General features: G+C 39.8%; 1 protein-coding gene across 4 annotated transcripts; it reads right to left on the bottom strand.

The window, feature by feature from the left end:
• Positions 1-1,830: 1,830 nt before the first annotated feature.
• Positions 1,831-25,060, bottom strand: LOC112238941 (troponin T, fast skeletal muscle isoforms-like). Of its 4 annotated transcripts, XM_042315097.1 has the most exons (12): positions 24,499-25,060; positions 19,047-19,064; positions 18,591-18,611; positions 16,583-16,601; positions 16,142-16,181; positions 15,884-16,000; positions 15,105-15,182; positions 13,943-14,056; positions 12,920-13,032; positions 12,606-12,696; positions 7,928-7,968; positions 1,831-2,190 (listed from the first exon to the last, which is right to left on the bottom strand). In XM_042315097.1, the coding sequence occupies exons 1-12, from the start codon at positions 25,043-25,045 to the stop codon at positions 2,154-2,156; spliced, it is 1,236 nt and encodes a 411-aa protein (XP_042171031.1). In that variant the 5' UTR covers positions 25,046-25,060; the 3' UTR covers positions 1,831-2,153. The 4 variants fall into 4 exon arrangements, with proteins under 4 accessions (XP_042171031.1, XP_042171032.1, XP_042171033.1 ...); XM_042315098.1 differs by lacking the exon at positions 19,047-19,064; XM_042315099.1 differs by lacking the exon at positions 18,591-18,611.
• Positions 25,061-26,839: the final 1,779 nt, after the last annotated feature.

Below are 26,839 nucleotides of genomic sequence, written 5' to 3' on the forward strand. Positions count from 1 at the left end.
GATTGCATTTTCTATCATTATTTTTTCATTAACTAATTTTCGAAATGACATACCACTGTGCACGTGATATTAGGCGTACTATTTATAAAATGATTGATTCAGCCTCGTCATTATACGCTCCATCCTTCTGATACCGAAATAACGGTATTTGAACGCCACATTATCAGTAATATTGTTCACGAAAAAACAACGCATTGATCAGCAACAGGTAGCCTGGCAGTTAACCCTCCTGCTGTGTTCCGGTCGAATTGGATCGATACACAAGGACAAATGTAGTTCATTTCATCTGATTGTCATAAGGTTCCAGGACTTTGTCCTCACAGGGCATCTGAACACACAAAATACATGTGGATGATTTTCACAACGTTTTGGGTGTTTTATTTAACTTTTGTACACCTGTGGTGTTCCCGGTCAAAAATGACCGTTCATTAGAAATTAATGGGTGACTACAATTAGTGTTTAAAATTGAGTTCAGGCACATGCCCATTCATCAGATGGACACACTTCCTCCCCCAGACCCCCACATGCATGAGTGTTTGAGCACACACACACACGCGCACACACACACACACACACACACACACACACACACACACACACACACACACACACACACACACACACACACACACACACACACACACACACACACACACACACACACACACACCTCACACCCCTTTTTGGCTTCCATGGCAACCCCCACGGGAACCTTTCTCCAATAGAATCTTTCCTCCACGGAACCACACCTGTTGGCATTTTCACAAGGAATCGCAACATTATTTCAATAATATATAGAACTTTTCTCTCAGCTCTGGTATACAGTATATAAAGCTTTTTTGAGGCCTTGCTCACAATTAATTATGTGGCAGCACAATAACCAAACGATATGCTGTATGTGAGGCTCTTGATCATATATTTGATCATGGCACTGGTTAAACTTTGACACATATTAGTCTGTGATAAATAGCACAATATATTTAATCTGTGTATTTGTTATAGTCAAAATTATCCATACATTATGCTTGTTTTACTCAAAAACGGGTTGTATGAGCTCCGGTCAATGAGGCCTACAGGCCATAAATAGCAAATAGAAGTTCAACACTTGTAATGTTCACAAGAACTGAAGTTGATGAAAAGATCTAACACAATATTAGGTGATAATATATGTATTATTATGGATTTATAACCAGCTATAACGGGGCGGTCATTTTGGACCGGAAACACAGAATGAATTAACATGAAACGAACACAACAGGAGGGTTAAGAGCGTTGGGCCAGTAACCGAAAGACAGCTGGTTCAAACTCCGACATTCAAACTCCGAAATGAGCTTCTGCTAAATGATTTAAATGTAACATTAAACGAAAGCTATCACATTTTGGGGGATTTTCGGAAGTTGGATAGATTCAACATTTTTATTCGTTTTTATGGAATACATGATGACATTTAGCTAACGTGTATTTTCTCTTTGACATGTTTCTGTTAGGTCTATCGAATAAGCCTACTTTTTAAAAAAAACATTCGTATTTTTACAATTTCCGGTGTAATTAAATCTAGGTTTATGATTTTACAGATAGCCTACAGTGAGTGATCTTACAAATTCTCATAGAGAAATGATCAATAGGCTACATATTGATTTTGGATATCTGGATTCTAGAAAAAATATGTATTATTTGAAATTATGGAAGACTTGTAAACCCACCCGAGTTAGGCTACTGTCGCCTCACAAGAGTAGGCCCAGCCAAACTGTATTGCGCGATGTTAAAGTAAATAAAATGTGTTTTATTGTGCTGAGAAAACAGTTAACACACAACAGCAACACACACACATGAAGCGTCACTCTTTTTTATTTACAAAAAAAATACGATGAGAACCTAACAGTCCGGTGTGAGAGGACAGGACATGAGAACCTAACAACAGTCCGTTGTGAGAGGACAGGACATGAGAAGAATGCGACTGTGACAACATAATTCACATAACACGAAAGCAGACCGTAGGACATCCAGTGTATCTTGTCGGTTCCATGACGTGGGTCTAGCCGGGGTCTGGATGGCTGTTGCGGGCAGAGGCAGAGGCAGTTGTCCCTGCCGGTACAGAAGTGGGCAGCATGGCGGACGCACGCCGGTGCTGAGGCCTCTGAGGGCGGCGCAGTTTACTTTCTGCGGCGGGCTGCGGCTCCCTTCTTGCTGCTACAATGCGTCAACAGTGCAAACACACGTCAGGGGTCCTGTTCTGTTATGTAGGTAATGCCCTCTAGTGTCAAGCATTGGCTTTAAACAGCAGCCAATGACATAGTCCCATTGGTGAACCATAGTTATAATGTATGATTTATTTACATGTTTAGGATAACATACCACGTGTAAATTACAATATCCAATATAGTATGGGCCCAACATTAATTCTGAGGTCAGGAGGCACTATTTTTACAACGTTATTACTACCGTGAGAGTAAATCGTATTTTAAAAGAAGCCTATCATACAAGGGGGGAAAAAAAGTTATGTTTGATTTGATTATTTGTTCAAAATGTTGGACTATCTTTAAGCTATCCCAAAAAGAGTGTTATGTTCAGTTTGCTATTGTAAAACACAGTAGGTTCAGTTTGCTATTGTAAAACACAGTAGATGTCGTGTTCAGTTTGCTATTGTAAAACACAGTAGATGTTGTGTTCAGTATACTATTGTAAAACACAGTAGATGTCGTGTTCAGTTTGCTATTGTAAAACACAGTAGATGTTGTGTTCAGTATACTATTGTAAAACACAGTAGATGTCGTGTTCAGTTTGCTATTGTAAAACATAGTAGATGTCCTGTTCAGTTTGCTATTGTAAAACACAGTAGATGTCGTGTTCAGTTTGCTATTGTAAAACACAGTCGATGTCGTGTTCAGTTTGCTATTGTAAAACACAGTAGATGTTGTGTTCAGTATACTATTGTAAAACACACTAGATGTCGTGTTCAGTTTGCTATTGTAAAACACAGTAGATGTCGTGTTCAGTATACTATTGTAAAACACACTAGATGTCGTGTTCAGTTTGCTATTGTAAAACACAGTAGATGTTGTGTTCAGTATACTATTGTAAAACACAGTAGATGTCGTGTTCAGTTTGCTATTGTAAAACATAGTAGATGTCCTGTTCAGTTTGCTATTGTAAAACACAGTAGATGTTGTGTTCAGTATACTATTGTAAAACACAGTAGATGTCGTGTTCAGTTTGCTATTGTAAAACACAGTAGATGTTGTGTTCAGTATACTATTGTAAAACACAGTAGATGTCGTGTTCAGTTTGCTATTGTAAAACATAGTAGATGTCCTGTTCAGTTTGCTATTGTAAAACACAGTAGATGTCGTGTTCAGTTTGCTATTGTAAAACACAGTCGATGTCGTGTTCAGTTTGCTATTGTAAAACACAGTAGATGTTGTGTTCAGTATACTATTGTAAAACACACTAGATGTCGTGTTCAGTTTGCTATTGTAAAACACAGTAGATGTCGTGTTCAGTATACTATTGTAAAACACACTAGATGTTGTGTTCAGTATACTATTGTAAAACACAGTAGATGTAGTGTTCAGTTTGCTATTGTAAAACATAGTAGATGTCCTGTTCAGTTTGCTATTGTAAAACACAGTAGATGTCGTGTTCAGTTTGCTATTGTAAAACACAGTCGATGACGTGTTCAGTTTGCTATTGTAAAACACAGTAGATGTTGTGTTCAGTATACTATTGTAAAACACACTAGATGTCGTGTTCAGTTTGCTATTGTAAAACACAGTAGATGTCGTGTTCAGTATACTATTGTAAAACACAGTAGATGTCGTGTTCAGTTTGTTATTGTAAAACACAGTAGATGTCGTGTTCCGTATACTATTGTAAAACACAGTAGGATGTCATTTTGACCAGTGTTAGCTAGTTTTAGTCACACTCACACATTTAGATGTAGTTGACTGACCATGCTGCAATACAATGTCAAGCTAATGCCGTACTTACCTCTGTTATATCTGATGGCAAACTATAGATATTTAAAGTGTCCCATCGAGACAAACCAGCTCAGGGAGAGAACCATATGCAGTAATACTATAAGTATATTATTTGTCATCCTTGAAAAATGAAAGTTCTCCACACGTGACTCATCCACCCAGACTCAGACAGAAAGACTAATCCACCCAGACTCAGACAGAAAGACTCATCCACCCAGACTCAGACAGAAAGACTCATCCACCCAGACTCAGACAGAAAGACTCATCCACCCAGACTCAGACAGAAAGACTCATCCACCCAGACTCAGACAGAAACACTCATCCACCCAGACTCAGAAAGAAAGACTCATCCACCCAGACTCAGGCAGAAAGACTCATCCACCCAGACTCAGACAGAAAGACTCATCCACCCAGACTCAGACAGAAAGACTCATCCACCCAGACTCAGACAGAAAGACTCATCCACCCAGACTCAGACAGAAAGACTCATCCACCCAGACTCAGACAGAAAGACTCATCCACACAGACTCAGACAGAAAGACTCATCCACCCAGACTCAGACAGAAAGACTCATCCACCCAGACTCAGACAGAAAGACTCATCCACACAGACTCAGACAGACAGATAGCAAAGAAATTAAGACAATAAATTAATGAGGGCTACAATGTTTGGTAGGCCAATGTTAAGAGCAATTTGTTCCCTTTTGATCAATCTTGAAGAATACTTGGACCAATTAAAGAGCAAGTGGAGAAATGTTCAACACTTCACGAGTACACCCAGCAGCTGGGGATGGTGTGGTTAAAGTACTTCCTGTTGACATATTATGGTGTTGAGACTCACTTCCTGTTGACATATTTTTGTGTTGAGACTCACTTCCTATTGACATATTATAGCATTGAGACTCACTTCCTATTGACATATTATAGTGTTGAGACTCACTTCCTATTGACATATTATGGTTTTGAGACTCACTTCCTATTGACATATTATGGTGTTGAGACTCACTTCCTATTGACATATTATAGTGTTGAGACTCACTTCCTATTGACATATTATAGTGTTGAGACTCACTTCCTATTGACATATTATAGCGTTGAGACTCACTTCCTATTGACATATTATAGCGTTGAGACTCACTTCCTATTGACATATTATAGTGTTGAGACTCACTTCCTATTGACATATTATAGCGTTGAGACTCACTTCCTATTGACATATTATAGTGTTGAGACTCACTTCCTATTGACATATTATAGCGTTGAGACTCACTTCCTATTGACATATTATAGCGTTGAGACTCACTTCCTATTGACATATTATAGCGTTGAGACTCACTTCCTATTGACATATTATAGCGTTGACCTCACTTCCTATTGACATATTATGGTGTTGAGACTCACTTCCTATTGACATATTATAGCGTTGACCTCACTTCCTATTGACATATTATAGCGTTGAGACTCACTTCCTATTGACATATTATTGCGTTGACCTCACTTCCTATTGACATATTATAGCGTTGACCTCACTTCCTATTGACATATTATAGTGTTGACCTCACTTCCTATTGACATATTATAGCGTTGACCTCACTTCCTCTAGTGGTGTGGGGGCTGTGCTTTGGCAAAGTGGGTGGGGTTATATCCTTCCTGTTTGGCCCTGTCCGGGGGTGTCCTCGGATGGGGCCACAGTGTCTCCTGACCCCTCCTGTCTCAGCCTCCAGTATTTATGCTGCAGTAGTTTATGTGTCGGGGGGCTGGGGTCAGTTTGTTATATCTGGAGTACTTCTCCTGTCCTATTTGGTGTCCTGTGTGAATCTAAGTGTGCGTTCTCTAATTCTCTCCTTCTCTCTTTCTTTCTCTCTCTCGGAGGACCTGAGCCCTAGGACCATGCCCCAGGACTACCTGACATGATGACTCCTTGCTGTCCCCAGTCCACCTGGCCATGCTGCTGTTCCAGTTTCAACTGACCTGAGCCCTAGGACCATGCCCCAGGACTACCTGACATGATGACTCCTTGCTGTCCCCAGTCCACCTGGCCATGCTGCTGCTCCAGTTTCAACTTCCACCTGACTGTGCTGCTGCTCCAGTTTCAACTGTTCTGCCTTATTATTATTCGACCATGCTGGTCATTTATGAACATTTGAACATCTTGGCCATGTTCTGTTATAATCTCCACCCGGCACAGCCAGAAGAGGACTGGCCACCCCACATAGCCTGGTTCCTCTCTAGGTTTCTTCCTAGGTTTTGGCCTTTCTAGGGAGTTTTTCCTAGCCACCGTGCTTCTACACCTGCATTGCTTGCTGTTTGGGGTTTTAGGCTGGGTTTCTGTACAGCACTTTGAGATATCAGCTGATGTACGAAGGGCTATATAAATAAATTTGATTTGATTTGATTTGACTTCCTATTGACATATTATAGCGTTGAGACTCACTTCCTATTGACATATTATAGCGTTGACCTCACTTCCTATTGACATATTATAGCGTTGACCTCACTTCCTATTGACATATTATAGCGTTGAGACTCACTTCCTGTTGACATACTATAGCGTTGACCTCACTTCCTGTTGACATATTATAGCGTTGACCTCACTTCCTATTGACATATTATAGCGTTGAGACTCACTTCCTATTGACATATTATAGCGTTGACCTCACTTCCTATTGACATATTATAGCGTTGACCTCACTTCCTATTGACATATTATAGCGTTGACCTCACTTCCTATTGACATATTATAGCGTTGACCTCACTTCCTATTGACATATTATAGCGTTGAGACTCACTTCCTGTTGACATACTATAGCGTTGACCTCACTTCCTGTTGACATATTATAGTGTTGATCTCACTTCCTATTGACATATTATAGCGTTGACCTCACTTCCTATTGACATATTATAGCGTTGACCTCACTTCCTATTGACATATTATAGCGTTGACCTCACTTCCTATTGACATATTATAGCGTTGACCTCACTTCCTTTGCCTCTGAAGCAGCCCTTACAGTACATGGACAACAACACAGAGCCATACTGTATAGAACTAGGGTTCTGATGTGGACATTACAGTACTTCTCACTGTTGTATCACATGATGATGATCATTTGATGGAACGGCCGTAGAGAAATGTTGTTAAAAACCTCTCCTGTGGTACGGTCGAGACAAGTCACTCATTATTGGCTAGTCTCGTAAGGTGGATGGTGTTTCAGGGGTTCAGCAATGGAATTATTTTATTGTTTTTACTACGCACGACACTTCAGTGTTTTGCAATGTCCTACCATTTTTTGCAAAAACAAAATGTCCGCCGCCTTGTAAACCTGTTCCAAGGACATTTTGTGTGCTTCTTAGTACAACAGTCATGCCTTAGTGTTGCAGAAATGAGCCGTATAATGTTGACCAACATAACTCTTTGTCAAGCCCTCATTATACGGGGTAGACAGGGTAGCCTAGTGGTTAGAGCGTTGGACTAGTAACCGTAAGGTAGTCTAGTGGTTAGAGCATTGGACTAGTACCCAGCAGGTAGTCTAGTGGTTAGAGCGTTGGGCTAGTAACCGGAAGGTTGCAAGTTCAAACCCCCGAGCTGACAAGGTACAAATCTGTCGTTCTGCCCCTGAACAAGGCAGTTAACCAACTGTTAAGGCCGTCATTGAAAATAAGAATTTGTTCTTAACTGACTTGCTGAGTTAAATAAAGGTAAAAATAAATACCTCTGACCAGAATTGAAGTGTTATGCTATTCATTATTAGGACATCAGATTATCATACTGTCTGTCTCTGAGGAGTGAAGAGAGTGGGTTTTGGTCCCAAAATGGCACCCTATTCACTATATAGTGCACTACTTTCTATCTGGTCAAAATTAGTGCACTATATTCGGAATAGGGTTCCAACAGGGAGGCAGACAATGAGTGGGAGAGGAAGCAATTCTGAGGGAGTGGGAGGCAGTACTTACTGTTTCTGAAGCTCATCAATACGATTTCTGAGAGAGATGACCTGAAAACAACACATGAGTGTGTTTAAACCAATCAGAAGCAGCAGGGAGGTTGCCAGTGGGCGTTACCTTTGACCCATGACCTCTGGGTCATTAGTGTCACCTTTAAAGAGACAGCAGCAGTCCTGTTGGAACGACCTGTTGGGCTGAGGTGGGAAACCAAGACTACTCTCACAGACACACATACCCACTACAGCACTAGTGGACTAGTGTCTGGATCGGCACAGTCAATATCTTCACAAGGGTTTGTAGTTGATCTGATGTCATTAAATCACAGGAGGGGAGGATGGCTCACACTAATAATGACCAGAAAGGAGCGAATGAAATGGCATCAAACACGTGTGATTAATGTATTTGATTCCAATCCAACCATCCTACTCCAGCAATTACCACAATTTCCTCCCCAATTAAAGTGTTGGACCAGTAACCGAAAGGTTGCAAGATCAAATCCCCGAGCTGACAAGGTAAAAATCTGTCGTTCTTCCCCAGAACAAGGCAGTTAATCCACTGTTCCTAGGCCGTCATTGAAAATAAGAATTTGTTCTTAACTGACTTGCCGAGTTAAATAAAGGTAAAAAAATGGCTCAAAACCCCTTTGTCTCACCATCTGGTGAATCTACCTACCACTGATGTAACAGTAAGAAACCCCCTTTGTCTCACCATCTGGTGAATCTACCTACCACTGATGTAACAGTAAGAAACCCCCTTTGTCTCACCATCTGGTGAATCTACCTACCACTGATGTAACAGTAAGAAACCCCCTTTGTCTCACCATCTGGTGAATCTACCTACCACTGATGTAACAGTAAGAAACCCCTTTGTCTCACCATCTGGTGAATCTACCTACCACTGATGTAACAGTAAGAAACCCCTTTGTCTCACCATCTGGTGAATCTACCTACCACTGATGTAACAGTAAGAAACCCCCTTTGTCTCACCATCTGGTGTAAATCTCACCCTACCACTGATGTAACAGTAAGAAACCCCTTTGTCTCACCATCTGGTGAATCTACCTACCACTGATGTAACAGTAAGAAACCCCCTTTGTCTCACCATCTGGTGAATCTACCTACCACTGATGTAACAGTAAGAAACCCCTTTGTCTCACCATCTGGTGAATCTACTGGTGAATCTACCTACCACTGATGTAACAGTAAGAAACCCCCTTTGTCTCACCATCTGGTGAATCTACCTACCACTGATGTAACAGTAAGAAACCCCTTTGTCTCACCATCTGGTGAATCTACCTACCACTGATGTAACTGAAACCCCTTTGTCTCACCACAGTACCACTGATGTAACAGTAAGAAACCCCTTTGTCTCACCATCTGGTGAATCTACCTACCACTGATGTAACAGTAAGAAACCCCTTTGTCTCACCATCTGGTGAATCTACCTACCACTGATGTAACAGTAAGAAACCCCTTTGTCTCACCATCTGGTGAATCTACCTACCACTGATGTAACAGTAAGAAACCCCTTTGTCTCACCATCTGGTGAATCTCTACCACTGATGTAACAGTAAGAAACCCCTTTGTCTCACCATCTGGTGAATCTACCTACCACTGATGTAACAGTAAGAAACCCCTTTGTCTCACCATCTGGTGAATCTACCTACCACTGATGTAACAGTAAGAAACCCCTTTGTCTCACCATCTGGTGAATCTACCTACCACTGATGTAACAGTAAGAAACCCCTTTGTCTCACCATCTGGTGAATCTACCTACCACTGATGTAACAGTGAAACCCCTTTGTCTCACCATCTGGTGAATCTACCTACCACTGATGTAACAGTAAAAAACCCCTTTGTCTCACCATCTGGTGAATCTACCTACCACTGATGTAACAGTAAGAAACCCCTTTGTCTCACCATCTGGTGAATCTACCTACCACTGATGTAACAGTAAGAAACCCCTTTGTCTCACCATCTGGTGAATCTACCTACCACTGATGTAACAGTAAGAAACCCCTTTGTCTCACCATCTGGTGAATCTACCACCACTGATGTAACAGTAAGAAACCATCTTGTCTCTACCACTGATGTAACAGTAAGAAACCCCTTTGTCTCACCATCTGGTGAATCTACCTACCACTGATGTAACAGTAAGAAACCCCTTTGTCTCACCATCTGGTGAATCTACCTACCACTGATGTAACAGTAAGAAACCCCCTTTGTCTCACCATCTGGTGAATCTACCTACCACTGATGTAACAGTAAGAAACCCCCTTTGTCTCACCATCTGGTGAATCTACCTACCACTGATGTAACAGTAAGAAACCCCCTTTGTCTCACCATCTGGTGAATCTACCTACCACTGATGTAACAGTAAGAAACCCCCTTTGTCTCACCATCTGGTGAATCTACCTACCACTGATGTAACAGTAAGAAACCCCTTTGTCTCACCATCTGGTGAATCTACCTACCACTGATGTAACAGTAAGAAACCCCTTTGTCTCACCATCTGGTGAATCTACCTACCACTGATGTAACAGTAAGAAACCCCTTTGTCTCACCATCTGGTGAATCTACCTACCACTGATGTAACAGTAAGAAACCCCTTTGTCTCACCATCTGGTGAATCTACCTACCACTGATGTAACAGTAAGAAACCCCTTTGTCTCACCATCTGGTGAATCTACCTACCACTGATGTAACAGTAAGAAACCCCTTTGTCTCACCATCTGGTGAATCTACCTACCACTGATGTAACAGTAAGAAACCCCCTTTGTCTCACCATCTGGTGAATCTACCTACCACTGATGTAACAGTAAGAAACCCCTTTGTCTCACCATCTGGTGAATCTACCTACCACTGATGTAACAGTAAGAAACCCCCTTTGTCTCACCATCTGGTGAATCTACCTACCACTGATGTAACAGTAAGAAACCCCCTTTGTCTCACCATCTGGTGAATCTACCTACCACTGATGTAACAGTAAGAAACCCCTTTGTCTCACCATCTGGTGAATCTACCTACCACTGATGTAACAGTAAGAAACCCCTTTGTCTCACCATCCTACCCTACCACTGATGTAACAGTAAGAAACCCCTTTGTCTCACCATCTGGTGAATCTACCTACCACTGATGTAACAGTAAGAAAACCCCTTTGTCTCACCATCTGGTGAATCTACCTACCACTGATGTAACAGTAAGAAACCCCTTTGTCTCACCATCTGGTGAATCTACCTACCACTGATGTAACAGTAAAAAAACCTTTGTCTCACCATCTGGTGAATCTACCTACCACTGATGTAACAGTAAGAAACCCCTTTGTCTCACCATCTGGTGAATCTACCTACCACTGATGTAACAGTAAGAAACCCCCTTTGTCTCACCATCTGGTGAATCTACCTACCACTGATGTAACAGTAAGAAACCCCTTTGTCTCACCATCTGGTGAATCTACCTACCACTGATGTAACAGTAAGAAACCCCTTTGTCTCACCATCTGGTGAATCTACCTACCACTGATGTAACAGTAAGAAACCCCCTTTGTCTCACCATCTGGTGAATCTACCTACCACTGATGTAACAGTAAAAAAAAACCTTTGTCTCACCATCTGGTGAATCTACCTACCACTGATGTAACAGTAAGAAACCCCCTTTGTCTCACCATCTGGTGAATCTACCTACCACTGATGTAACAGTAAGGGCTGGTTTACCAGACACAAATTAAGCCTAGTCCTGGTATAAAAATCCAGATCAATTGAGAATCTTCAGTTACACTTGTCTGGGAAACTGACCCTAAATGTATAATTAGCCTGTGTGTGCACAAAGTTGATCATTGTAATAATAACTTGTTTTTTTGCCTGAAACATGGTTTTCAGCATTGCCCTCTGTCTGAAAGACAACTGTCAGGTCCTTCCTTACAGAATGAGAGAAAACGCTTACCCTCTGATTATAAATCAGTAGTCAATAAAATATATAAGAGCACAATAGCACAGGTTTTTACCACAACAGGGGCGGGAGCGACACTTCGTTATTGTTTCAATTGCTGATTGCCACTTTTATTTCAATTTACTTCCTGAATTGTCTGAATTCAGGAAGTAAATTGACCCTGAACCACTTAGACTATAATTATTCTAATTATTATGACAATAACAAAAGCGTACTCCACTCGGTGTGGAAGAACTTGACTGGCCTGCACAGAGCCCTGACCTCAACCCCATCGAACACCTTTGGGGATGAATTGGAACGCTGACTGCAGGCCAGGCCTAATCGCCCAACATCATTGCCCGACCTCACTAATGCTCTTGTGACTGAATGTAAACAAGTCCCCGCAGCAATGTTCCAACATTTAGTGGAAAGCCTTCCCAGAAGAGTGGAGGCTGTTATAGCATCAAAGGGCAGGGACCAACTCCATATTAATGCCCATGATTTTGGAATGAGATGTTCGACGAGCAGGTGTCCACATACTTTTGGCCACGTAGTTTATGTATCTACTACAGATTGCCCCTTCAAATTATGTGGAGAGAAAAAAAAGCGAAAATATATATATATATAGTTTTTTATTGTATTAAAAAAATAGTTAATTGAAAAGTGAATTGACTCCAACCCTAATGTATAATAACGGTCATTTTGCATAGTATCTCTATGGAAGAAGCACATAAAAAATGTAAATGTTTAAAACCACTCACCTCATACTTCTGCCTCTTGAGTTTCTCAATGTGCTCATACTTCTCAGACTCCAGTAGGTGCATCCACTCCCATAGATCCTTGGCCTTGTCCCTGCAAAGGACAACACATTCAGGAGGTTGGCTCAAAAACTGCACATTTCTGTGATCTGAAAATGACAACAGCGAAAGGAAGTATTGTCATAGTCTAGAGATGTCTACAAGGAATATTCTAGTTCCTCTACAACTATGTCAAAGGGCTCAGGTTCAGGACTCTGCCTCTTTTGACTAACACAGAAACAAATATATCCACGCTCCCACCGAAACTAATATCTTACTTTAGCTTGTCCTCGTTCAGATGGTCGATGTTGAGAGGTTTGCGTCGCTCCGCTAGGATCTTCTTCTTCTTCTCTCTCTCAGTCTGCTTCTTACCTCCTCTCTTAGTGTCGGCCTGGGGAGGTGACAGAGCAACGGCAACAGGTTCAGAGACACACACACATAGGGAATATAGCCTGGCTGCCCATCCACATCACTCAGGCCCAACGCCACGGCCACTAATGTTTCTTCTGGATCTCTTTGAGTAAGCGAACACATTCTGACTTGTTCTTATTGGTCCCAGAAACCGATGGGTTGGGACAGAGCTGGCCTACACGGATAAATTAATCGCGTCATGTTTGACGTCAGCACAAACGACTTCTAGGACGGCAGGTTCAGACAGGTGAATGGGGCGATCGATAGAACAACGTAATTAAATTCAGGATGAGTCGTCAGGCAATGGGAAATGGGGGTGGGGCCATTTCAGATTTCGTCTAGGTCTGTGTTGAACAAGAGCTTCAGAGCTACAGTTCTTAATGACATCAATCATGTGACGTCTCTCTCTCTCATTATCTTCCAATCCTGTTACGTTGTTAAATGATGCGTGTCGATTCATGGAACCAACTAGGACTGAAGCATCCACTAATTACACCTTAAAAGGTGTTTCCAGAAGAGCAGGTTGGCTGTGATGAAGATAGGTCTATGTTTTTCAAAGAAGTACACTCTATATGTAGGGAACGAGGTAGTACACTCTATATGTAGGGAACAAGGTAGTGCACTTCCGAATGGCGCAGTGGTCTAAGGCACTGCATCGCAGCCATCACTACAGACCCTGGTTCAATTCCAGGCTGTTTCAGAACTGGCCATGATTGGAAGTCCCATAGGGCGGCGCACAACAGGCTCCAGTGTCATCCGGGTTATGGTTTGGCCTGGGTGGGCCATCATTGTGACTTGTCTAGTTCAATAAAATAAAAAGTAGGAAACGAGCAGCATTTTGAGAGGCCCTGGATTTGTGTTTAGCGTGGTGTGTGTGGAGGTCACCTGACCTTCTGCAGTGAGCTGCTATAGCTGGAGCCCATGTTGGTCAGAGCTGACTTCTTCTTAGCGTCATCATCAGCCTTTCTCCTTTGATCCATCTCCTCCTTCTTCAGTCTCTCCTCCTGTACAAGCAACCACAACACCCACGTTAAGTAACCACAACACCCACGTTAAGCAACCACAACACCCTTGTTAAGCAACAACAACACGCACGTTAAGCAACCACAACTCCCACGTTAAGCAACCACAACACCCACGTTAAGCAACCACAACACCCTTGTTAAGCAACAACAACACCCACGTTAAGCAACCATAACACCCACATGAAGCAACAACAACACCCACATTAAGCAACCACAACACCCACATTAAGCAACAACAACACCCACGTTAAGCAACCACAACACCCACGTTAAGCAACCACAACACCCACATTAAGCAACCACAACACCCACATTAAGCAACAACAACACCCACGTTAAGCAACAACACAACCCCCAATTAAGCAACAACAACACCCACGTTAAGCAACCACAACACCCACGTTAAGCAACAACAACACCCACGTTAAGCAACAACAACCCCCCAATTAAGCAACAACAACACCCACGTTAAGCAACCACAACACCCACGTTAAGCAACAACAACACCCACGTTAAGCAACCACAACACCCACGTTAAGCAACAACAACACCCACGTTAAGCAACCACAACACCCACGTTAAGCAACAACAACACCCACGTTAAGCAACCACAACACCCACATTAAGCAACCACAAACAACAACAACAACACATTAAGCAACAACAACCCCCCAATTAAGCAACAACAACACCCACGTTAAGCAACCACAACACCCACGTTAAGCAACAACAACACCCACGTTAAGCAACCACAACACCCACATTAAGCAACAACAACACCCACGTTAAGCAACAACAACCCCCCCAATTAAGCAACCACAACACCCACGTTAAGCAACCACAACACCCACTTTAAGCAACCACAACACCCACGTTAAGTAACAACAACACCCACGTTAAGCAACCACAACACCCACATTCAGCAACAACAACACCCACGTTAAGCAACCACATGTTGGTAAAAAACAACAACTTAAAGTACATGTTGAATTCATGTGTTTGCCTGCAGAGTTTAGGCTATACAGACCTCACGTCTGGCCTGGCGTTCCTTGTCCTTCTCAGTGCGTACCCTCTGGATCTCAGCCCTCTCTGACCTGCGTTTCTCCTGAGAGGAATAGAACCACCGACACAGTTGTTTACCGGTCTGACACCAGAACACATGGTTGACTGTAGCCTTGTTACTTGGGCTAAGAGATAGGTTGTTAGGCCACCAGAACACATGGTTGACTGTAGCCTTGTTACTTAGGCTAAGAGATAGGTTGTTAGGCCACCAGAACACATGGTTGACTGTAGCCTTGTTACTTGGGCTAAGAGATAGGTTGTTAGGCCACCAGGTCTGACACCAGAACACATGGTTGACTGTAGCCTTGTTACTTGGGCTAAGAGATAGGTTGTTAGGCCACCAGAAAACATGGTTGACTGTAGCCTTGTTATTTGGGCTAAAAGATTGGAATTAAGTTCTAGAAGTTCTTCAAGACAGAAGCCCAAAATTCCCAGAAGGTCAACATCGACCTATGTATCAGTTTGGGCTCCATTCCGCAAGTCAAGCATATTTTCAACTCCTGAATTTATACCTGGTTCTTCCAGGGTTAAGGTCAATTCCATTTCAATTCCAGTCAATTCAGAACGTTAACCAAATTACAACTCCAATTCCAAATTTTCCCAATTGAAAAGAGTAGAAGAAGAATTGTAGTTGTAATTGCAGAGTACTTCCTGAATGGTCTGCAATTGAAATGGATTTGACTCCCAGACCCTGGTATGTACACCTGTGTTTACAGCTGTAAAGGCGAGGTAATAACAGCTCACAATTCTGGACTTGAGGGCGATAAGCTCCTCCTCCTCCTTCTTCCTGTTCTCAAAATGGACGTCGATCAGCCCCTGCAGCTCAATCAGGTCTTTGTTCTGACGCTTCTTATGGAGGTCCTGTTAAAACAACAAAAGTTAGAGAGAGATGACCTCAAGTGTTGTATCACTGTACCAGACCTAAACGGTTGCTTTCTTTTGGCCAAGGATGTTTTAGTTCAGGAAACAGGATTTAGGATAAACGATTTATAGTGTACTTACGTCAAAGTCCACCTTCTCGCCATCAGGGACCTTAGGGACTCTATGGAATGTCAAAATATGCCACGTAAGTTATATCTAATGCTTTTGGGACAACGCAGCAAAATTCACCTGGTTCTGGAGCTGCCACTGTTAGTTCTGTCCTTATAAAACATTTAGCATACAAGCTACAGGGTTACAAACATGTGGAAGCCAGGGTTCTGGACTTCCGGTTAAAATTCAGTTTCAATTCAGTCAATTCACCAAGTAAACCGAAATTCTAGCGAATTCCAATTCGTTCAATTCCTCCTTCACTTGTTTTTTTTCTTCCAGTTAGGACAATTGTATTTGTAATTTCAGTTTACTTCCTGAATGGATTGAGTTGATACCAACCCTGATGAACACACACACACACAGCTTGAATTGGTTGGTTTGACATGAATGTTGGATAGAAGTTCTACTCACTTGAACTTGGGCTTCTCCTCTGTTCGGTAAAGAACATAATAAACATGGGGGAAGAATATATTACAGTGTTAGAGATATCACATACCAGTGACAAACATCTCAAGCAACAGACCCAACATGGAGGTTCAGTTAATCAAGGGGACATATCCGTGTGGGACACACTTCGTGTTACATCTCTGGGCCGCAGTTTCAGGCTACTTTTATTAACTTAGAAAAAATAATAACTCATTCATATTATAATAGGAAAAGTAAACCGTTTTGTAGGTTTTACTTTCAATTTCACGATGTTAATTTGGTATGTGTTAGTGAAAAACAGCTGTTTAACATGTATAATAACAGATATGTACAGTGTAGGTGCTTGTAAAGGATGAGTAGGACAAGAGTAATACTTTACTATTCACTCTGTAGGATCTCTATGCTATTTATGACTTCCATTCTCCTTTCTTCTTCATTAGAACTCCTTCATTGTCAGAATTAGACTCTTTCTACATTCCATTATCCTTTCTTCATCATTAGAACTCCTTCATTGTCAGAATTAGACTCTTTCTACATTCCATTATCCTTTCTTCATCATTTCCATTTCAGAATCCTTTCTACATTCCATCATTAGAACTCCTTCATTGTCAGAATTAGACTCTTTCTACATTCCATTATCCTTTCTTCTTCATTAGAACTCCTTCATTGTCAGAATTAGACTCTTTCTACATTCCAACAGAATTAGACTCTTTTACATTCCATTATCCTTTCTTTCATTAGAACTCCTTCATTGTCAGAATTAGACTCTTTCTACATTCCATTATCCTTTCTTATTCTTCATTAGAACTCCTTCATTGTCAGAATTAGACTCTTTCTACATTCCATTATCCTTTCTTCTTCATTAGAACTCCTTCATTGTCAGAATTAGACTCTTTCTACATTCCATTATCCTTTCTTCTTCATTAGAACTCCTTCATTGTCAGAATTAGACTCTTTCTACATTCCATTATCCTTTCTTCATCATTAGAACTCCTTCATTGTCAGAATTAGACTCTTTCTACATTCCATTATCCTTTCTTCATCACTCTTTCTTATTCTTCAACTCCTTCATTGTCAGAATTAGACTCTTTCTACATTCCATTATCCTTTCTTCATCATTAGAACTCCTTCATTGTCAGAATTAGACTCTTTCTACATTCCATTATCCTTTCTTCTTCATTAGAACTCCTTCATTGTCAGAATTAGACTCTTTCTACATTCCATTATCCTTTCTTCATCATTAGAACTCCTTCATTGTCAGAATTAGACTCTTTCTACATTCCATTATCCTTTCTTCATCATTAGAACTCCTTCATTGTCAGAATTAGACTCTTTCTACAATCCATTATCCTTTCTTCATCATTAGAACTCCTTCATTGTCAGAATTAGACTCTTTCTACATTCCATTATCCTTTCTTCTTCATTAGAACTCCTTCATTGTCAGAATTAGACTCTTTCTTCATTATCCTTTCTTCTTTCATTAGAACTCCTTCATTGTCAGAATTAGACTCTTTTACAATCCATTATCCTTTCTTCATCATTAGAACTCCTTCATTGTCAGAATTAGACTCTTTCTACATTCCATTATCCTTTCTTCATCATTAGAACTCCTTCATTGTCAGAATTAGACTCTTTCTACATTCCATTATCCTTTCTTCTTCATTAGAACTCCTTCATTGTCAGAATTAGACTCTTTCTACATTCCATTCTCCTTTCTTCATCATTAGAACTCCTTCATTGTCAGAATTAGACTCTTTCTACATTCCAAGACTGAATTCTGTACTTGGATAATACATGCTAATTCTATTCCAAAAGTCAAGTTGGTGATAGAAATATTGATTAAAATCGGAAATGACAATGAATTGTCAATAAGTACCGAAAACATCGTTGCCATTGTGATTAGATTTTGGCTTGAATTTCACACTCAAACAGGTAGAAACCACAAGCAAAAAGCAACAGCAACACTCTAGCAGTCAAGAGAAATACAAAGTACCATCTTGTTCTCCTTCCTCGACTGGTTTGGCAGAATGTCATGCAGGAAGAGAAGCAGACAGAGCAGACATGAACATAGGAGTCACTGCAGCATTTCATATTCCGTCACCTTTCTCACGCTGTCACAACAGGTCTGTTTGCTGTCATTTCTCATATAGGCCACTCAGGCCGTAGTTTCGCGTGACAGACTATTCACGTGAGATTTGGTTCTTGGTTCCCGAGATTACTCAGGCCTTTAACTTTCATTAATTTGTTGCGAGTATAGGGAAAAAGATATTTAGCAGGAGACTTAAATTTGGGCAGTGTTTTGCTACTGGAGCACGTGGACTCATGGACAGGGTCTCTTTCTCCAGTCTTGCGATAGCGTAAACCTCCTGAACTGGGACAGGAGACTGACACAGTGCAGTCTGTCCAATCAGAAGTACACATACAACTTTAAGAACTTGAATACACATACCTTCCTCTTCATAGGCCTCTGCATGCAGCAAACATCCAAAACAAGAGCAGAATAGATATCATGATTAGTGATATATACTGTACATAAGCTCAGGACAAGCTGTCGGTGCCTGCTAGGGTTGCAAAGTTCCTGGAAAGTTCCAGAAATCTTCCAATGGGATTTCTGAAGAAGAAAACAGGAAATTCCCAGAAGTTCCCAGAAGTTTACAACCCTGGTGCCTGCTAGCACATTCAGTACATATTCAGTTGACTAGGCACAGCTCTGCAGAACATTCACTCACCCAAATTGAGGTGTTTATGACCAGTGTAATACACCATACATTACATTAAATGTGGCCAGAAGTACACTTCAAGAAAACAGGTAAATATGAATATGAACTATAACAATAAATAATTGATATACAGTATTATATTAAATAACACCTCAATGTGAGAGATAAACAAGTTGTGAACGGTCATCAACTTTCTGCATCATTCCTGTAATCATTCCTTTATAGGTTAATAAAATAAGCTTTTCAGACAAGATCTCAAACGGGGCAAAGAAAGATCCTTTATATGAGGAAACGTCATCCTTCATCCATGCCGTTACGGTAATGAAAACACAGGTATAACGAGGTTCAAGGAATCGGGGACCACCTTCCTCAACATCATCTCTGTAATGGTGAAATTAGGACCATTGAGGAAGAGTAACAGAGGTGGGCATGGATGAAAAAAAGACCTTAATCCACATAAAGGTTATTTTGGAGCAGGATTTAAATATAATAATCAGGTTATTTTGGAGCAGGATTTAAATATAAGAATCAGGTTATTTTGGAGCAGGATTTAAATGTAATTATCATGTTATTTTGGAGCAGTATTCAAATATAATAATCAGGTTATTTTGGAGCAGGATTAAAATATAATAATCAGGTTATTTTGGAGCAGGATTAAAATATAATAATCAGGTTATTTTGGAGCAGGATTCAAAATATAATAATCAGGTTATTTTGGAGCAGGATTCAAATATAATAATCAGGTTATTTTGGAGCAGGATTCAAATATAATAATCAGGTTATTTTGGAGCAGGATTAAAATATAACAATCAGGTTATTTTGGAGCAGGATTCAAATATAACAATCCGGTTATTTTGGAGCAGGATTAAAATACAAAAATCTGGTTATTTTGGAGCAGGATTAAAATATAATAATCAGGTTATTTTGGAGCAGGATTAAAATATAATAATCAGGTTATTTTGGAGCAGGATTAAAATATAATAATCAGGTTATTTTGGAGCAGGATTAAAATATAATAATCAGGTTATTTTGGAGCAGGATTAAAATATAATAATCAGGTTATTTTGGAGCAGGATTGAAAGATAATAATCCTGTTACAGTGGAGCAGGATTAAAATACAATAATCAGGTTATTTTGGAGCAGGATTAAAATATAATAATCAGGTTATTTTGGAGCAGGATTAAAATATAATAATCAGGTTATTTTGGAGCAGGATTAAAATATAATAATCAGGTTATTTTGGAGCAGGATTGAAATATAATAATCAGGTTATTTTGGAGCAGGATTCAAATACAATAATCAGGTTATTTTGGAGCAGGATTCAAATACAATAATCAGGTTATTTTGGAGCAGGATTCAAATATAATAATCAGGTTATTTTGGAGCAGGATTCAAATATAATAATCAGGTTATTTTGGAGCAGGATTTAAATATAATAATCAGGTTATTTTGGAGCAGGATTCAAATATAATAATCAGGTTATTTTGGAGCAGGATTCAAATATAATAATCAGGTTATTTTGGAGCAGGATTAAAATATAATAATCAGGTTATTTTGGAGCAGGATTCAAATATAATAATCAGGTTATTTTGGAGCAGGATTGAAATATAATAATCAGGTTATTTTGGAGCAGGATTAAAATATAATAATCAGGTTATTTTGGAGCAGGATTAAAATATAATAATCAGGTACTTATGATGGAAGCTTCCTTTCATCCATTTGCCATATTCAAAACATTTCTAGAAAGCAACTTCCAGGTTCTAATACATTCCCATCATATACAGAAAGTTTAGAGCACTACTAAATCAAGGGCTCATTATCTTTTCTCCAGTTGCATTCTGGGAGAAGCAGCTCCCGATGAGGTGTTATAGTAAGAATGGAAGATAGCAGTCTTTGGTTTAGCTTTAGTTTCTAGCACCCTTACTAGTTTCGTAAATATTCCCAGGTAGGGCTATAGTATATATTCATCCACAAGCCCAATGCATCTGCAGCATCTAACACCACATTCATCATTAACCACTAGCTCCTACCACCTGTCTAGGCACATATCAGATCTCATCCTCATTAACCCCTAGCTCCTACCACCTGTCTAGGCACATATCAGATCTCATCCTCATTAACCCCTAGCTCCTACCACCTGTCTAGGCACATATCAGATCTCATCCTCATTAACCCCTAGCTCCTACCACTGTCTAGGCATATATCAGATCTCATCCTCATTAACCCCTAGCTCCTACCACTGTCTAGGCACATATCAGATCTCATCCTCATTAACCCCTAGCTTCTACCACCTGTCTAGGCATATATCAGATCTCATCCTCATTAACCCCTAGCTCCTACCACCATCTAGGCACATTTCAGATCTCATCCTCATTAACCCCTAGCTCCTACCACCATCTAGGCACATTTCAGATCTCATCCTCATTAACCCCTAGCTTCTACCACCTGTCTAGGCACATATCAGATCTCATCCTCATTAACCCCTAGCTCCTACCACCGTCTAGGCACATATCAGATCTCATCCTCATTAACCCCTAGCTCCTACCACCGTCTAGGCACATATCAGATCTCATCCTCATTAACCCCTAGCTCCTACCACCGTCTAGGCACATCTCAGATCTCCAAGTGCAGAGGGGCTAGGGGCTAGGGGCTAGAGGCTAGGGCCTAGGGGTGGATTTGGGATTGATCATGATCGGTGATATTAAAGAAGCAGTTTGAGAGGAAGCAGCTGAAGCCATTCAGTGAGGCAGAGGAGTGCTTTGAGAAAGTACTGTAGCTATAACTAATACACATACTAGACTATAGGTATACAGTACCAATATACATACCGCACTATGGATACACAGTACAAATACACATAGTATACTATGGATATACAGTACTGATACACATAGTATACTATGCATATACAGTACTAATATACAGTACACAGTAGACTATGGATATACAGTACTAATATACAGTACATAGTATACTATGGATATACAGTACTGATATACATAGTATACTATGGATATACAGTACTAATACACATAGTATACTATGGATATATAGTACTGATACACATAGTATACTATGCATATACAGTACTAATATACAGTACATAGTAGACTATGGATATACAGTACTAATATACAGTACATAGTATACTATGGATATACAGTACTAATATACAGTACATAGTATACTATGGATATACAGTACTAATATACAGTACATAGTATACTATGGATATACAGTACTAATATACAGTACATAGTATACTATGGATATACAGTACTGATATACATAGTATACTATGGATATACAGTACTAATACACATAGTATACTATGGATATACAGTACTGATACACATAGTATACTATGCATATACAGTACTAATATACAGTACATAGTAGACTATGGATATACAGTACCAATATGCATACCGCACTATGGATACACAGTACTAATACACATAGTATACTATGGATATACAGTACTGATACACATAGTATACTATGCATATACAGTACTAATATACAGTACATAGTAGACTATGGATATACAGTACTAATATACAGTACATAGTATACTATGCATATACAGTACTAATATACAGTACATAGTAGACTATGGAAATACAGTACTAATATACAGTACATAGTATACTATGGATATACAGTACTAATATACAGTACATAGTATACTATGGATATACAGTACTGATACACATAGTATACTATGGATATACAGTACTAATATACAGTACATAGTATACTATGGATATACAGTACTAATATACAGTACATAGTATACTATGGATATACAGTACTAATATACAGTACATAGTATACTATGGATATACAGTACTAATATACAGTACATAGTATACTATGGATATACAGTACTAATATACAGTACATAGTATACTATGGATATACAGTACTAATATACAGTACATAGTATACTATGGATATACAGTACTGATACACATAGTATACTATGCATATACAGTACTAATATACAGTACATAGTAGACTATGGATATACAGTACTAATATACAGTACATAGTATACTATGCATATACAGTACTAATATACAGTACATAGTAGACTATGGATATACAGTACCAATATACATACCGCACTATGGATACACAGTACTAATACACATAGTATACTATGGATATACAGTACTGATACACATAGTATACTATGCATATACAGTACTAATATACAGTACATAGTAGACTATGGATATACAGTACTAATATACAGTACATAGTATACTATGCATATACAGTACTAATATACAGTACATAGTATACTATGGATATACAGTACTAATATACAGTACATAGTATACTATGCATATACAGTACTAATATACAGTACATAGTATACTATGGATATACATAGTAGTACTAATATACAGTACATAGTATACTATGGATATACAGTACTAATATACAGTACATAGTATACTATGGATATACAGTACCAATACACATAGTATACTATGGATATACAGTACTAATACACATAGTATACTATGGATATACAGTACTGATACACATAGTACTATGGATACACAGTACTATATATACATAGTACTATGGATATACAGTACTGATACACATAGTATACTATGCATATACAGTACTATACAGTACATAGTACTATGGATATACAGTACTAATATACTGTACATAGTATACTATGCATATACAGTACTAATATACAGTACATAGTAGACTATGGATATACAGTACTAATATACAGTACATAGTATACTATGGATATACAGTACTAATATACAGTACATAGTATACTATGGATATACAGTACGTAGACCAGGGGTGTCAAACTCATTTTGCCCTGTGGGCCATGTTCAGTACCCCCCCCCCCCAGTACTCAAACCACTCCCATGAATCAGCTCACAGGGGATCCAGTATGTTTGACACCCCTGATGTAGACGATAGAAGTATGCTTTCTTCATGGTGGGCAGTTATGAAGAGGAGGCACCTCCAGTAGCTCAACAGTTAACATTAGTGCCTCAGGGGTTTGAGGTGGAGACGGGGGGGGGGGACACTATCAGGAGGGACTATATACTATATTAGTAGGTCTCATCTATGTCTACCTGGGGGATAGGTGTGGTTGCACGAGGGAAGGATGAATAAATAAGCTACTCCACATACCTTCCTCCTCTACAACCTCAGGCTCAGGCTCAGGCTCGGGTTCTGCCTCCTCCTCTACCTCCTCTTCCTCTACCTCCTCCTCTGGGGCTGCCTCGGGGGCTACCTCTACTTCTACTACCTCTTCTTGGGACACGCAGCAGAGCACGCAGCATGCAGCGTGAAACCAGGGGGAGGAAGGGTTTCGGACAGAGGTTAGATATTTGTTTATGAACGCGTATAAGGAGGAGAGAGAGAATCTGGTTAGGGTTGTAGGATGAAATGAGATTACTTCAGTTTTAAGAAGGAGGGATGAGAGAAGAGAGGAGAGGACAGTACTGTCCTGCTGGGGTGTGTGCAGCGAGCAGTGATGCTGAGAAGAACAGAGAGAGGGATGAGAGAAGAGAGGAAAGAGGGATGGAAAAAGATGGGTAGATGGCGTTAATAAGATGAAGTGAAATGATACGTTATGAATGATTGATGGTTTTCTGCATACCGGAGATACCTGCGTTTGAAAACGTGTCACATGACCCCCCCAAAAAAATGTGGAATTCCTTATCACATTTTTCATAATTTTTTACGTTTTCTAAAATCACTAAAAAGTCACAAAGTTAAAACAGTCACCCTTAAGAAGTGTTTGACAAACCGTTTGATTAATCAAACGTGATTAAGCGCAGATAAAGCAAACGTAATGATGATAAATGATAAACAAGCAGGGATTTTGCGAGATTATTATTATTTATTTTTTTACAAACGCTTGACCAACAATGACAGACTTTATTATCTAGGGAATTCAGTTGATCACCGGACAAACAAAGCAATAAGTATTTCAATTCCACCTGACGAACTGGTACACGAAGCTCACACACAGGGAAGGCTGTACGGGTATCATTATGTGCGGCTGCATACTGTAATGTCATTGTGGTTGCTAAGTTACAACAGAGAAGCAGAGCGCACCACTGAAGGTCTGAGTCCATGTTAAATCTTTGCTTCGTTGTGTGAAAACAGACATGAATCAAATCAAATTAAATGTTATTGGTCACATACACATGGTTAACAGATGTTATTGGTCACATACACATGGTTAGCAGATGTTATTGGTCACATACACATGGTTAGCAGATGTTAATGGTCACATACACATGGTTAGCAGATGTTATTGGTCACATACACATGGTTAGCAGATGTTAATGGTCACATACACATGGTTAGCAGATGTTATTGGTCACATACACATGGTTAGGTGATGTTATTGGTCACATACACATGGTCAGCAGATGTTATTGGTCACATACACATGGTTAGCAGATGTTATTGGTCACATACACATGGTTAGCAGATGTTATTGGTCACATGGTTAGCAGATGTTATTGGTCACATACACATGGTTAGCAGATGTTATTGGTCACATACACATGGTTAGCAGATGTTATTGGTCACATACACATGGTTAGCAGATGTTATTGGTCACATGGTTAGCAGTCACATAGCAAATGTTAATGGTCACATACACATGGTTAGCAGATGTTAATGTTATTGGTCACATACACATGGTTAGCAGATGTTATTGGTCACATACACATGGTTAGCAGATGTTATTGGTCACATACACATGGTTAGCAGATGTTAATGGTCACATGGTTAGCAGATGTTATTGGTCACATACACATGGTTAGCAGATGTTATTGGTCACATGGTTAGCAGATGTTATTGGTCACATACACATGGCTAGCAGATGTTAATGGTCATATACACATGGTTAGGTGATGTTATTGGTCACATGGTTAGCAGATGTTAATGGTCACATACACATGGCTAGCAGATGTTAATGGTCATATACACATGGTTAGGTGATGTTATTGGTCACATACACATGGTTACCAGATGTTATTGGTCACATACACATGGTTAGCAGATGTTAATGGTCATATACACATGGTTAGGTGATGTTATTGGTCACATACACATGGTTAGCAGATGTTAATGGTCACATGGTTAGCAGATGTTAATGGTCACATACACATGGTTAGCAGATGTTAATGGTCACATGGTTCGCAGATGTTAATGGTCACATACACATGGTTAGGTGATGTTATTGGTCACATACACATGGTTAGCAGATGTTATTGGTCACATACACATGGTTAGCAGATGTTATTGGTCACATACACATGGTTAGCAGATGTTATTGGTCACATACACATGGTTAGCAGATGTTATTGGTCACATACACATGGTTAGCAGATGTTAATGGTCACATACACATGGTTAGTAGATGTTAATGGTCACATCATGGTTACAGATGTTATTGGTCACATACACATGGTTAGCAGATGTTATTGGTCACATACACATGGTTAGCAGA

This window comes from Oncorhynchus tshawytscha, unplaced genomic scaffold (genome assembly GCF_018296145.1).
Source record: "Oncorhynchus tshawytscha isolate Ot180627B unplaced genomic scaffold, Otsh_v2.0 Un_contig_7684_pilon_pilon, whole genome shotgun sequence".
NCBI classification, from domain to species: domain Eukaryota; kingdom Metazoa; phylum Chordata; class Actinopteri; order Salmoniformes; family Salmonidae; genus Oncorhynchus; species Oncorhynchus tshawytscha.